Here is a 15,401-nt window from a genome sequence, read left to right on the forward strand (position 1 = left end):
CTCGTCCTAACAAAGAGTTATTTTCCCCGTCACTACGACGCGCAGTTCGAAGAGGGATAACTCACTTTCTCTCCTTTCTCCTCCTTCGGATTTCTTCGTTCCCCGCGCTTTGCGCGATCTCCTTTTTACCGTTCATTTCCTTCACGGAAATATCTTGTATTGACATTTGTCCTCTTTTATTGCGCATCTCTTTGATAACGTTGCGCGACGTGATTACCCTCGCAAAAGTAAAACGTCGGTATTAAGAAGCTCGTTAGTTCTATGAAAGTTATGAGTCTCAGCGAATTATTGTCTAGACAATTCTACCGCGAGAACCAGGACCCATGCGAGTCATGAAGAAGGCAACTGATTCGCAATTAATACACTCAGTTAATTAGAGAGCTCAGTTATTATTGTATCCAGTATAACTATTATAATTATAAGCGACAGTTTTTATTGTACGTAGATTATTATTATAATTTAGCTCCCCGATCTCGTTATACATAATATAACCAATATAAATATTTTTATTACACATAAAATGATTCTTTCTTTTTGTAAATTTTAATTGGTTAAATTATAACTTTGTTGAGCTATTGAATACACAGGACTTCATAAAAGATTGAAATCAATCATGATGTAAAGGATAGAATTTTGTTTGCGCCCGCTGCATTGCGTAGGTCGTTAATAATATTTTTCATCGCGGCCATTAATTAAAAATGCAAATAATTGCGGCTTAATTTAATTACGTATGTAAACACGCGCGTGGATTAAAATTACGGCTCCGACTGAGTTGATTGAAATTTTTTACATCAAGCGTATAAATATTTTGTATAAAATTGCGGCTCGTTAGCTTTAAACAAAAACAGATACAGAAATCTATTATAATATTTTACAGCATTCACAACACACAATGGTGTACATCATAATACAATTAAAAGCCTTAAGATACATAGATCTCGATGTTTTATATCGCTACAAATATTAATCAAGGATAAAAAATAAAATAAAATAGAAAAAAGTCGCGTTGCATGACGTTCGTAGATCTTTGTAGCAAATTATTGCATACTCGCGTGCGAATGCATCATCCGGATAAAATAAAATCGGCGGCAAAGTATTTGGCGCATCGCTTATTGATATGCCGGTGACATACGGGTCCAATTTGGTTACCAGCGTCTACGAATCGCCGAATATCATCTACTCCATTGAAATTCCGATATAGATATGAGACGCACGATATCGCATTTGTCTCTCTGACTGTGTTACCTTAACGCTTGCATTTTGGCGCCTGTTGTTCTCCCCTGAGAACGTGACTATACGTATCAATGAACGCGACTCTTATTTTATCTAATGCTTATATTGCTTATAACATCATCAATAACTATACATACGAATAATTTATATTTAGCAAAAATATATTGCTTCCTACAATTATGATGTAATTGTAGGAACGATAATTAAAATCGAGAATGGCACGAGCGATGACGACGACAATGACGATTATTCTTGCAACCGATGAGATATTTATCCGCTGTCATTCAATTAACGCATAGTCAACAATGCGCGTTTACATCGTCGAAATAATGAGGTCCATTAAACCTCCTGCGGGCTTTGCGTGTTTAATCGACGCGATAATCGGAAATAATAATGTTCGAAAGATTGAGAGATCTCCGAAAAAAAAAACGTTACGACAAATGCCGAATTAATAAAGTTACAATGCTATAGTCGAAGAATATTGCCATGTCTCGAAATTGCTTTGATATAATATTTAATTACAAATCATTATTAAGCAAATCGGAATTATAAATTATTTCATTAAAATTATTTTTAGAGACATCTCGCTCTCTCTCTCTCTCTCTCTCTCACGAATAGTTCTCTCAAGAATCTGAATTGGAATGTAAGTAATAACAACGCGTGTTTATATTTACATACTTGGATTAGTGGAACGTAGCTTTGGCGATATGTCGATACGGCGTAATGGAATGTACAATAAAAATACACGAAGGGAAAGGACAAACGCGCCGAGGCGAAAAAATTATTAGTATTCAATCAACATTCGTATGTTGAGAAAAGCAGGTGTATTATATATTAATCAATTAAATTTTCTTATCTTGGCTGCATTCCACCCAGTCCTTTCGTAAAAGCGTAAAAATTAGTTTTCTTTACAATCTCACATCGCGTTTTGAATTTTTCGCCGACTTAAGTATGATTTGCACTCAATTTTTCGTGATTGAGAGCACGGAGTGATATACGAATCGCCGGATCGAGTAAGTTTAATTAAAAGATATATAAATCGTTTTTTAAGAGTCAAGAAACAGAATTCTTCTCTCGCATTTAATATGGAACGCGTTTAATATTTCATGGAATCAATGAATTATTCGTATTTCACGCGGTATATTCGGCGCTCGATTTGCGATATTGTACATTATAGCCATGCGTTGTTTACGCTGACTCATCTTGTTATCATTCGGGTGACAAGACTCGAGCAAGCAGGCAGCGATGGAAAGCTGTTCCGTCGTATTATCTATCTAAATATGATCATTTCGATTAATACGATCAACGATTCCTAAGCATGTCGAGGCGAATATTTCGAGATGAATATTTCACGCGATTTAGTCGTATAAAGTAAGAATAATGTATCGATTTCATGAGATTGATATGTCCGAAATGTATCGCAGGCGCGATATAAAATTTCGAGAGCCTTGACTTTTAAGCGATTTATTATCTTTTAATTATTAATTTTATTCGCATGATATATCGCACGATATCAGGTTGAAATTTTTTAAGTGCGTATGAATAAAAACAATAAATAAATAATAATATATAACTTGATCATTTTATAAAGCAGCAAATACGCGTTGTATGTATAATAATATATAAAATATATTCTGAAGATAATTTTTAATGATTGCAATTTTTATTTGTATAATTTTACAAAATCTTGAATTAAAAGTAACCGATATGTTTTGTCAACGATATGTTGATGCATTTACATGTAACTTGAAAAAAATTCCATATATATTTAACGAATGCTATCGACCCCCTCCCATCCCTCTTTTGTACAATAGATTCAATAAAACAGGACAGGGTAGATTCGATCTCTGCCACACGACGTTTTCGTCGAATGTTCTCGGAATACATGAAGGTGCATATCAAAGCATATCGAGAGATGAATGTCAACGCGATTTATACTTCTGAGGAAAGGTTCCTCTTGCCATACACCGTGGCTGCACAATAGCTATTCTTAGGCGTCCGCTAAACATTGTATATATATATATATATATATATATGAGTGTGTAAGCGCATAGCAAATACATATTGAAAATACACATCGAGACTTTACATCGAAGCAAACATAAAATCGTGAATGGATAAAGAGATACGTACCCTTAAAAATAATCGCATTCCAGTCTCGTGAGAACGAATCGAACGCGCGCTAATCGTCATTGTGATAGCTATCAATCGACATAGTATACGTTTTCGCGTGCCGACAGGGGCGAATCATGGCGAACGCCTGTAATTCTCTCCCATCTCTCCGCGGCGGAACAGACGCGGGTCAGACGCGGGAGCAGAGCGCTGCAGCAGCAGCAAGAGGATAGCGAGTGGAAAGGGGACGCCTTTCCCTGCTCCTATCTATCCCCCCATCCCCCCCATCCCCCTCCACCCCGGACTCTACTACTTCCCTTCCGTTGCCTCTTTCGTAGGGCACAGTGGAAGCACCCAGGGGCAATTGAAACTCACGGCCATTTACTGCATTTCAATAATGGTTTCCCGTCTCTCTCCCTCTCTCCCTCTCTCTCTCTCTTTCTGCCCTCCCGCGCCTCTTACTGCATCGTCGCGTATCCTACCTCTCTTCCTCTCCCCCTCTGCATCCCGGCCGTTTCCTCCTCTTTCCGCGTACGTGCAACACGAGAGAACCCGGGCTCTGCACAGTCGATTTACTACGAGCTTTATGGTACACACCGTGTACGAGAGCACGCAGAAGTACCCTACGGCTAACTATCCCGCATCTACCACAAGGGGGAGGCAACTGTATTATTCCCTGTAAACTATTCCGGGCTACGCGCGCCCACGCATGTATGTACATACATATGCGTAATGCGGCGATTTTTACGCTTCCCGGGGAAGCTCGTTGACGCGCGTCGAGAAGCGCATATGTATTTCTGTCAAGCGAGCGAAAGAAGCGAAAAGGAGAAGCGTGCCCGCGCGATTTTTATCCCCTCGTTGCTCAATCTTACATACTCGTGAAAAAGATATTCGTAATAATATGTACAAAATTGAATAAAGAAATACTATTGTATTTTAATTAATCGAATCTAATTTTTACTAGATAAATCAATCGAAATTGATCGTAATTTTTCAGCGTTCGCCAACGAGAACAAGATGCTTCGTCGGCGATAAAAGAATCGGCAATTAACGTCGGCGATAATCGTAAACCGCGAAGTGAATATCGATTAAACGAGAGCGTCACGTTCTATAATACGCGGGATCATTTCAGAAACGGCATTTCGGAGGCCATAATTGAGATGGATATTGACTCGTCGACGCGTCACATTTCCGTGGGCTCATTGCCGTCTGGTGTCGAAATATGTATGATGCGCGCGCGCGCACATACACACGAACAACGGCCTGCAATGCGAGATACGGTACGGTTCCGGTAAATTTGAAATCGGCCAAATCGCCCGCAGACACTGGGACGAAACAAATTTCGCCCATTAGCAACCGGCGGAGGATACGTGTCGCGCCGCAGTTGTTGTCAATACAAATATCTGCGCTCGCGAGATGCGACCATATTAATTCCCGCCATAAATATGCGCATATATGTGCGCTCTCGCGCATATATGTAAGCGGGGGAGAAAAAAGCTCGAATTTATTTCGCATGTAAAATATCAGGACGAGTTCGGATGTGTACCTCGATTTGCAACGAATATAACAATTCATATCGCGAATAAAATTGATTGTCTGTAATTATTTACCCATACCTTACATGCAGGAACAATAAAGACAGCATCATTCGACGATTTCTGTTTTGCCGGCGATTCCGAAGATCATCGAGATTCGCGTCCAAAATTAATTCCCGCGTCGAATCCTTTTTTAATTTCTCTCTTCTTCGCGACGTCGATTTCTCGCGCGTTGCATTTTTGCAAATGTTCAGGCACGCACTGAAGGAACGAACGCGTTTTAATAATCGAGCAAATGACGCGCACACGAAACGTAGACGCGGCAGGAGCCGGAATAAGAAAGCAAGCGTGCCAATCGCAACGCGCATGCCCGTCATCCCCCGACACGTACGTACGTAATTGCCTAGATTCGGACCGCGCGCAAAAAAAAAAAAAAAGCGGAAATACATGGAGAGCCGGTGTTGCGAAAACAGCTGTTACCTGGGAAGCGGATTCCCAGGGTGAGATCCCGCGTACTCGCCATCAACTGAAACGAAGGACAATGTAATAGAGAGAGATACATTTTACTGGGATTTAAATATAATAACCCGCGGCAAAATCGTGCGATAAATAATGCTTTTAGAAAACGATTTCTCCTGTAAATCTGCTCTTCTTTTTCTAGCGCTCGCAAATCTGATAAATTTAATAGAGCGAAATTTTAAATTTAATAAATTTAATAAATCACCATAGATTCTTTTTAACCGCTTGCACGCATATTTCCACAAAAGAATTATCAGCTTGATAATAATCCTTATTTCTCATGATTATTATTCTTATATCTGTACGTATGTTTAAATTGAAATTGAAATATTATACATATATTGTGTCTCTTAATACATGCACTCCATGTAATGCGATACGTGTTTATATGTAGAGTGCACAAGCTGCGGGGAGGAGAGAGACGGAGAGTCCGAACCCCTTATGTACGCAACTCGCAACGGCAGTATTTCCGTTCGCCAAATAACAAGTTATATACATTCGGAGCCCAATCACGCGTATTATCTAGTATTCTACGGACCGCCTCGTATTTCGACAATCCGAAACATCGACAAACTCGTGTTCATACCGGGTGAATCGGACAAGATGGATGTATCCAAATTCGACTATTGTATCCGAGACAGATAGCTCTTTCAATAATTTATACGTTTCACATTGACAGTAACTAAAATTACAAAACAATATAAATACATCGCATTTAAAAAAGAATTAATTTTAAGATGATATTTTATCGATATTTTAAAGAGATCGAAATTTTTAAATTGTATTTAAATTTATAAGAACGCATATTTTTCAAGTAATTTTTTATTTTTAAACGTAAAATGTCTCCTTATATGATTAAATACTGTTCCATTGAATCATTCGTCCAGTAAATTCGAAATTTTCAAACCTCTTCCTAGTTCACCTTGTATATACGTTTACCACAAGTGCACGTATGATGCGCCCCTCGAATTTTCAATCCGCGTTTGCCAAGGCACGTCCGAACGATAGACCCCAGCCTGCGAGAAGAACGACGACAGGTTCACCAAATCGTTATCGATGTCGGGATATATCCGTCGATGGATCAACCGCCGAGGAATGAGAGGGAGATCGCAAGAGCAACGCGTTCATGTGCGTGTATATATGTATGTGTATATGTAGGTGTGCACGATTCGGGGAGGGTGTAACAGTCGATGTAATCGGCATCCTATTCGTGTAGTACCGTGTGTACATACAACGGATTGTCTAATGCGAAACATGTGTTAGGTGATCGAATTCTACGGCGCGAATTTCGTATCAAACCGCTCTTTTCCCCGCTATTGTGTAAGCTGATATAGAGGAGGAGGAAAAATTTTTTTTGCGCAATTTTTAGTTGGAATTCATAATATATGATAATATGCTGTCGCAGAAATTTTAATTCTAATTTTAAAACTGTTGATATAAAATCGATTCATTTGCAATATAAATGTAAATGCCTGTTATAGATTATTATATATTAGAAAATAAAAATATTTAATATTGCACTTATTAATTATCACGCCATTGTAAGACCAAAATTAAAGCAAAGTTTGCATCTAATCATGAAAAATTGATGTCATAATGATTTTCGAATTGATATTGATCAGAATTTCTGGATAAGACAGGAAAGTACACATATTATCGTCTAATTTATATTAATTACACGACAGTGTAATTGTATATAAAGAATTTATTGATCAAAAGTCCAGTCGCACTTTTTTGTTACTCAAGTATATACAATCACACAAAATGGGAATCCAGCTTACCATAATCACTGAAGTCTCTTTTTACTTCTTGCTTTTATTTGTATTCTGCGATTTTTACCTAGTCTTGGTTTTACCTTGCCACCTTTTCCCTGTTTTCCTCGTCCAGGTTTCTGTGGTTTTCTGTATTCAGAAACATTGGCCGAGCTGCTACTCGTGTTCCATTTACTACGACGCTTCTTGCCTCCAAAGCCATATTTACTAGTTTTTATTTTTGCTTTCATTTGTGCCTTTGGATTCATTTTATTTGGCTGTTTATTTTGCGGTTTTTTCTTATCTTCCAAGAAATCAAGATCCTGTCTTATACCTTTACGATACTTTTTAACTTCTTCTAGCACTTTTCTCTTTTCTGCATGTTTTTTCAAAGTTGCTTCGACTTGCATCTGCTTGGCCACTTTCTTTTGTTGTCTCATTTGTCTCACCTTATCCGATCTTTGTGCCATTGCTTGTTTCTTCATCAAATTTACTCGTACTTTTTGCATATGCTCGTCAGACTTAGCCATCTCAGCAAAATAATCATCTGGCCTAAATGTTGGTATGCCTAACTTCTTTAATCTAGCAATACCATCCATAACAGCACCCTGAGCCTGTCGATGAAACATGGTTTCCCTGCGAAAGTCATTTAAAACAGGATCTTGGGATGTTTTGTATTGAGGTAACTTCTTGTTTCCTTGCAGCTGTTTAGCCCGTCTCACTTCTTGTTCCTCCATTTGAAGAGCCAATTCTGGCGCCAATGGTGCTGGTGCATTTACCATATCTAGCCTTTCAATCCATGGTAAGTTCAGCTTTATTTCACTCAACTTTTGCTTCATAAGATTCTAAAATTTATTTACAAAAAAGAGGGTTAGGTTAGATTAGAAAATCATTTCAAAAATATTAGAATGCTGACATAACAAAATAATCACTTACAACACAATTTTTAAACTGCTTGTTATTCGTTTCGACTGCAACATTGAGACCCGGTTTCAATAATCCTTTTGCGAAAGCCTCCTGCAGCTGAGCACGTGAATAATGATTAGAGGTTAGAATACGCACATAATCTCGAACACAAATGAAAATTGTATATAAATATTTACCTCTTCATCGGATGAACTATATTCCGATTCGGATGTTTCTGAAGAGTCCTTCCTGCAAAAAAAAAAGACGATTATATAAAAAAAAAAAAGAGTCGCAATCTCGTTAAATTTTTAAATCTCAAATTTGATAGTAGCGAGCGTTACGTAAAAACATTAACTTTTTAACTATATTTTGAAACCAATCTTTGCCTAAAATGCTATTGTTGATTTCAGATTTATTTCATCAATAAATTTTTTGTGAAAAAAAAGAAAAAATCGCAGCGTGTCTGAGACACGTTCTTTCCTCTCTGTTCCGCGTGTTATTAAGCACGTAATATTAATTTTGCGGATTTTACAATAATAAAGAAACGCACGCGAAAAATTGAAAGCTAATTACGAATAATTAACAATTACATGTTTCGTATCGGCGAAGTATCCATGATTTACTCAGCTTTTCTTACTGTAATCCTTGTCGATTTTGCGGTTAGTCGGTTACTGACAACGACACGATGGCACCTGGAAACGCAAGCTCAGTAGAGACCGCCGATTGGCCAACGTAGTAAGATAGAAACGCATCAGCCAATCGCGATCGTCCAATCTGCGCAACGCCGTAATACACAAAAGTCCGTCTCTTGTCTAATATATGCTATCTATTCAATGCCAATCAGAATCTCATGTCGCAGCTGGCCGGATGACAACGACGTAACATCATGGCGGACAACGATAAGAAGCCGATGTCACGTTTAATGAAACTCGCGAACAAATTTAACTGCTTCTATCTGTCAGGTAAGCGAAATCGACGAGTCGCGCCTGCAGTGCTCCGTATTATCTCAATCGACGCGTCTCCCAGTTCCATGATCGATAAGAACGCCCGGCTGCCGTTCGTGCGGGCCAACAAGAATATTGATTTCGAGTGTTATGTGTATTTGTCGTTCGCGTTTCGGAGCAACATAATGAAAAAAAAAATTCAAATACATATTACGTCGCGCTATTGTCGTGCGCGTTTTTGCCGTGTTTCGGATTCATCGACGACGATTAAGAGCTTCTCCGAAAAAATAATAGTCCAAAAATCGCTCTTGACTTTTTTCTTTCTCTTTTTTTTTTTTTTTATGGCAGATATAACTGATATAATACTAATATACTTGTTTTAATGGAAACAGCGTTATACATTGAAAAACTTTGCAATATATAGCATGTTTTTGAGAGAAATATAACTATTTAGCTAAATTTATTATATATTTAAAATTTTGTAAAATACAAAATATTATCTAAGACACATATTGTTTCTTAAGAATAATTTTATAAATTATTGGCATTTAGTGATTTTTATATAACAATTATAGTTTATAGGAAATATATTGTGTGCCAAAATCATAATTAATATGGAATTTATATCAATTATAAGAATACATTTATTCCTTAGGTTTACATGCAGGAGAATGCAGAGCTTTTGTTGTCGATGGACAACAAATTGGTCTTGTACGTCCAGATGTAATGAAAGAAATATTAAATCATCCTCAAGTGAGTTTGCTTAGTCTTTTCTTTCTTTATAACAATATATTTTCATTCATTTATATTTATTGTAATATATTTATTGTAATTTATTTTTATTCATTTATATGTATTGTACATTAATTCAAAGGTATTTCAAGTACATCCCGAATATGTACAATTAAATCCAGCATTTCGGGATTATGCTGAAAGAAGTGCACATGTTGATGAAGTATTAAAACAATGGAAAGCTGGTGGAAAATTTGTGACATTACGAGGCTGGAGGGAGGAATGTTATGAAGTACGTTCTCAGTTCAATACACAGCCACTGTTTAAGATGGATCGCTCGGCTACATGTATGTAAGAAAAAGATAGTAATCTTATTTATTTTATTATAATTGGAAGAATTACGAATAATTTTCTATATTTTGTGGGTTTCTTGAAAAAATAGGTTTATTTGGAATTCGGAAATATGGAGTAGATATAAATGGCTATGTTATGGACCCTGTTAAAGGCTTATCAATATGGTTACAAAAACGTAGTCCTAATAAACAAACATGGCCAGAATACTGGGACAGCATGGTGAGCGGTGGATTGAGTGTTGGTTATGGCATAAATGAAACTGCGATAAAAGAGGCTGGAGAAGAAGCCGGTATTCCAAATAATCTTATTGCCAAGCTTAAGAGTGCTGGTTGTGTGTCGTTCTTTTTTGAAAGTGAAAGGGGTTTATTTCCTAACACGGAATTTGTATATGATCTCGAGCTGCCACCCGATTTTGTACCAAACAATAGCGATGGGGAAGTAGAAACTTTCGAATTACTCCCTGTTAGTGAATGCTTAGAGAGGATACTTTCTCCACATTTCAAAACTACATCTGTACCAGTTGCCCTTGACTTCTTAATTAGACATGGATACATCACAGCGGAAAATGGTAAAACTGCATTAGATTGTATATGTTTTGTTTTAAAAATTTCCAGATTTACGGAATGCTGTATGACATTGATTTGTTGATACAATTTTGTTACAGAGCCTAACTTTATACAGATTGTGGAGTTACTTCATGTACCTCTGCAGACTATGTACAATCATCGACACAAAACTAGTAGTAGAATGGCCAATGGTGAAGCAATTGAAGCTTTAGAAAGAAATTAAATTTTACTTTTAATTTATACTATGCTATGAATTGAAAGGCTATGAATTGAATGAAATTAATGAGATTGTTCCTTTTCTTTGTTTCTTAATTGGAAATGATTATTGACAAATTTTATATTAAAAACAATATTTATACAATATAAGACTTCAAAAAATTTTTATAAATTATTTGCTTATAGATTAAAGTATTTTTATTATTGAGTTAAAATTATTTCTGCATTCATTTTAATATATTGTTTTAGTTGCATATCTTGTTATTAACAACGAAAAAAATGATCCATTTGCTAATATGCTTCATAAACTTCACTGACTATAATATATTTGTAAGATTTTTGTAACATGTTTTTTCCCTTATTTATACAGTTCCTTGTGATTTATAAAAAAGAGAAAAATACAAATTTTTATGAACTTTTATATGGTAAACGAAAGAGTTAACTATAGTAATGTAATTTGATTCATGTAGAATTATAAAAATTTTTTTTTCCATCTATATAGTTCTTTTTTCTCTTTTTCTATAATAAATTTGATTTTAGTTAGATTATGTTGAGATTTTTTTTCAGCCTAATCTGCTATTACCTTTAGTATAACAAAATTGTATGCCAATTATAACAATATTGTGCTTGTCAATTTAACAGATGCATTGTAATAAAAAAATGACATTTAATGAAAATAATTTTACATACATTAAGATTGAACCAAAAGTATTATAGATGCTGCATTTCAGAGAATAAGTTTACAGATAAGAATGTGGACTGAAAAGTAATAAGTTTTTTTTAATTATATATATATATATATATATATATATTAAAATTTACACTGCAAATTTTTTTCTATGTAAATTTTCAGAAATATGCAAGATTTTAACAGTTTATATCAGGAACATTCACACTATAAAAGTGAGAGTCATCATGTTTTATAAATTATTCACATATTCTTTTAATATATCAAAAAATTTACAGAAATCTACGTGCTGAATATGTGTTCAATTGGATTTTATTACAAACAAAGATGCTCTTGAGCATTTAACATTTTCACTTACTATTTTTTTAAAGAAAGATTTAAAGTACTTATATTATTTATTATGTAAGCAATATACTGATATTTCACAAATTTTATTAAATGTTAAGTATTTTCGACATTTGTAAAGTTTAAATATTATTTACTTTTACAAAGACTGTACAAGTGGGAAGCACAAATTTAATAACTAATACAATAGTATATTTTATTATTTTTCAGATAAGATCATTATTGATATAAATAATTACATTGTATTATGTTCTCATGATATTTAAAAGTGAATTGTAATAATATTTGATATTATTACTATATTTTAATTATATATTGTATATGTTAATTGTATTATTAATTATAATTATAATTCTTTTTTTTTATTTTTATTTTTACAATAGCAATTTATCAAGTTGTACATTACATTATATTATTACTTTATATAGATGCATCACTGTGACAGCAAGTGATCAATAACAATTTGTTATTAACACTATTTATGTGATATATCTTATATTGAATTTTTAAAAATTGTTATATTATATAAAAAAGAGCATAAATACTTATTAATATAAAATATGTTTATACTCTTGTTAAATTCATGATTACAAAAATCATATTATGTATATGAGTGTAAAATTCGATATTGCATTCGTTAAAATATCAGTTATAGTAAAATATATATTAATCTTATAATACATAAATTCACATTTACATGCACAGAAAGGCACTTATGGGTTTGTGATACTTGTGTCCTGCTAAAAAAAAAACAACAAATGTTTAAGGAAATATAAGTTTCAAATACCTAAACAATTTTTGTACAGTAAACAACAGAGAGAGAGAGAGAGAGAGAGAGTATTCCATAGAATAGTTATATATTTGAATCTTTTAAAATATAATTTAATACTTTTGCATCTAATATGCCGATGAATTGATATTGTACTAATTATAGAATCGTTAGTTTAATTTTTGCAGTCAAGTCTTATAAGAATTAACTAAACTGTACATGTAATAGATTTTATAAGTTTAATACTTTTGTAATGATAATGTAATAATATACTAGTCACATGTTCATCTTTATTATTTTTCTTTTTCTTCTAACATTAATCTGGTCATCAGACACAATATTTGTGATACACTTTTCCTTTAAGTGAGAGTTCGTTTCTTCTTATAATTCTGTTTTGTGTTAAGAACGGGTAGGATTAATTATATGCGCTGATCGCATGAATTAAAATAGTATTACATGATCATACATACATTCGAAAACATACACACATATTGATCTATCATTTAATTTTGATGCAAACAGTAAGAAATTGCTCATTTAAGATAAAAATGTTTATGTCTTGATTAACAATTTTAAGCTATTTTAATTGCAGGTTGTTATGTGAAATTAATTTGCAGAGATCTTGTGCATACATATATTTTTATAACTTTAAGTGATTATTTGTATGCGTTATATAATACTAATTAATTTGTGTGCTATTTGTATGTTATTTAGCTTTTATATTCTTTGCTCGAGCCAAGTATTTGTTGATTGTAAGAAGAAATGTCGGAGAGCTCGCGAACCGCTAAAACAAATCGATATGAAACCAATTTTGTCATAATTAATATGGATTGATATAAGCGTGCAACGTAAGTTCAGTGAGAGAAAGAAAAGTGGCTTTGCCTTCTGGATTATCACATAAAAAGGCAAAGCTTCTTTGCAATAGGCACGACTGATTAATGGTAACATCTAAAAAAATGTAGAGATTCTAAAAATTTCTCTCTTTCTCTCTCTTTCTCTCTATGCAATTTATTTTAAATATAATTGTGTGTTATTTTTCTCTGAGAAATTTCACGGTTTAATTATAACTTTTTTAATTTTAACAGATAAGATTAGTCGTTTTTTGAGAATTTAATGAATAAAAAGATTTAATACATTAAATTATATTTTTGATATTTTAAACACACACACACACACACACACATATATACATGTTTATGTATATATTTTAATATTAATATATATAATTCAGCCGTGCCTATTAATCTTCGATAAAATCATAAAAAGACATAAAAAAATTTTTATTTTATTTTAGGGTATGTTTTAAATATTTTAATTTACATTTATATTAATTTATATAATTATATTATGATAATAAAATAATGTAATTAACGTTCTGGCGTAAAAAAATGATTTTTTCAACATGCTAGTTTTAATTTTGATAAATAAAAGATTATAAGAGATAATTTATTTTTTTGCATACCTATGTTTTTGAGAAGAGATTTGAATATGATGGACTTGATAAATTCTGGTTATATGTTTTGCTAATCCGTTTACTCCCATTCTTTTGCAGATTTGCAGATAAAAGGAATGTAAAGATGCGAATTTTTAAGTTTTTATTAAAATACTTTAATGTTAATAAAAATCTTGATGATAACATCGATTGCATCGAAGATGTAGTTAAAAATTGTAAGTGATGTGTAGTTCTAGAATCAGATATGAGTGTACTTATATAAACAATAAGAAGTATTTTGCTTAGTCTTATTATATATAATTCTTATCGTTATCATTTATTGTTATCATATTAATGAGTTTTTTATAATTATTCTATTTAATCATTTTCACAGTACATAAAACATACATTGACTATAACAATGATATGACAAAACTATATATGTATCGGCAACACATGTGATAAGAGAATAATAGTTGTAATTGAATATGTAATACATATAGTACTCATCATTTCGCGTGCACTTTTTTGACAATTACATATAAGTTTGAAGTATATGTGATATGTGTATGTATTATTCCATAAAAAACTTGTTAATAATTTCATTTCTCTGTTTAATTATTTATGTAATCTTTACAATAATTGCATTACAAAATACAAAACTTTTAAATATACATAAAGGTTGTTGAGGAATATAAATAGCCGACACGATAGAAACTGATTGCTACAGAATTATGCGATTGATTTGTTCTTGCAAATTAAATCATGGAATGAATAACAATTTTTAACAATTTTTCCCGGAGTTTTTACTCGGATGAAATATTATTAACTTGATCCTAAGTAGTTTGACCAATGACATAATTCCAGCAGTTAGATGATTTCAATCTATGTACTTGTTTATGAATCGCTTGTTCCAATACATAATTCAATTTCAATTTACATTTTAGTCCTTTACATCATCATTTTGCGGATAGTCTTATCTGTCATCCAAACGATGATAAACACTCACTTTTTTGTTCCACGTACCATTTAAATAATTTTTCATATAGTTATGTTACGGAGCTTATATCATCAAATTCGATAATTCTGTCTTTTCGATATGTATATATATTTCTCGCACGATTTTATAATTCCCTTTCAACCTGTGCTTATTTTTCAAATTTTATTCAACAAATGAAATACACCTTATCATATAGAAAACAAGATGCTTGATAACATGCATTTAATGTAATGCTATTTCTGTAAATGTCCATATTATCGAGATGCAATATCTATGTTTAAAATGATTTACACCGTATG

The 15,401-nt window shown here is 33.2% G+C and overlaps 3 protein-coding genes across 3 annotated transcripts in view; 1 reads left to right on the plus strand and 2 right to left on the minus strand.

Moving 5' to 3' along the window:
* Positions 1 to 6,676, minus strand: part of LOC126852543 (uncharacterized) — a 242,805-nt gene extending 236,129 nt beyond the window's left edge. Inside the window, exon 1 of the mRNA XM_050597449.1 lies at positions 6,322 to 6,676. The gene's annotated coding sequence lies outside the window, so the exon portion shown is untranslated. The remainder of the gene's footprint in view (positions 1 to 6,321) is intronic.
* Positions 6,677 to 7,086: 410 nt separating this feature from the next.
* Positions 7,087 to 8,752, minus strand: LOC126852582 (probable rRNA-processing protein EBP2 homolog). The gene is made up of 4 exons (XM_050597532.1): positions 8,647 to 8,752; positions 8,254 to 8,305; positions 8,087 to 8,173; positions 7,087 to 7,995 (listed from the first exon to the last, which is right to left on the minus strand). The coding sequence occupies exons 1-4, from the start codon at positions 8,670 to 8,672 to the stop codon at positions 7,186 to 7,188; spliced, it is 975 nt and encodes a 324-aa protein (XP_050453489.1). The 5' UTR covers positions 8,673 to 8,752; the 3' UTR covers positions 7,087 to 7,185.
* Positions 8,753 to 8,896: 144 nt separating this feature from the next.
* Positions 8,897 to 12,961, plus strand: LOC126852581 (uncharacterized). Its single transcript, XM_050597531.1, has 5 exons — positions 8,897 to 9,018; positions 9,656 to 9,753; positions 9,875 to 10,079; positions 10,175 to 10,654; positions 10,751 to 12,961. Exons 1-5 carry the CDS (start codon positions 8,943 to 8,945, stop codon positions 10,873 to 10,875), a joined length of 984 nt encoding a protein of 327 aa, XP_050453488.1. The 5' UTR covers positions 8,897 to 8,942; the 3' UTR covers positions 10,876 to 12,961.
* The last annotated feature ends 2,440 nt before the right edge of the window (positions 12,962 to 15,401 follow it).

Source organism: Cataglyphis hispanica, chromosome 10 (genome assembly GCF_021464435.1).
Source record: "Cataglyphis hispanica isolate Lineage 1 chromosome 10, ULB_Chis1_1.0, whole genome shotgun sequence".
Taxonomy (NCBI): Eukaryota; Metazoa; Arthropoda; class Insecta; order Hymenoptera; family Formicidae; genus Cataglyphis; species Cataglyphis hispanica.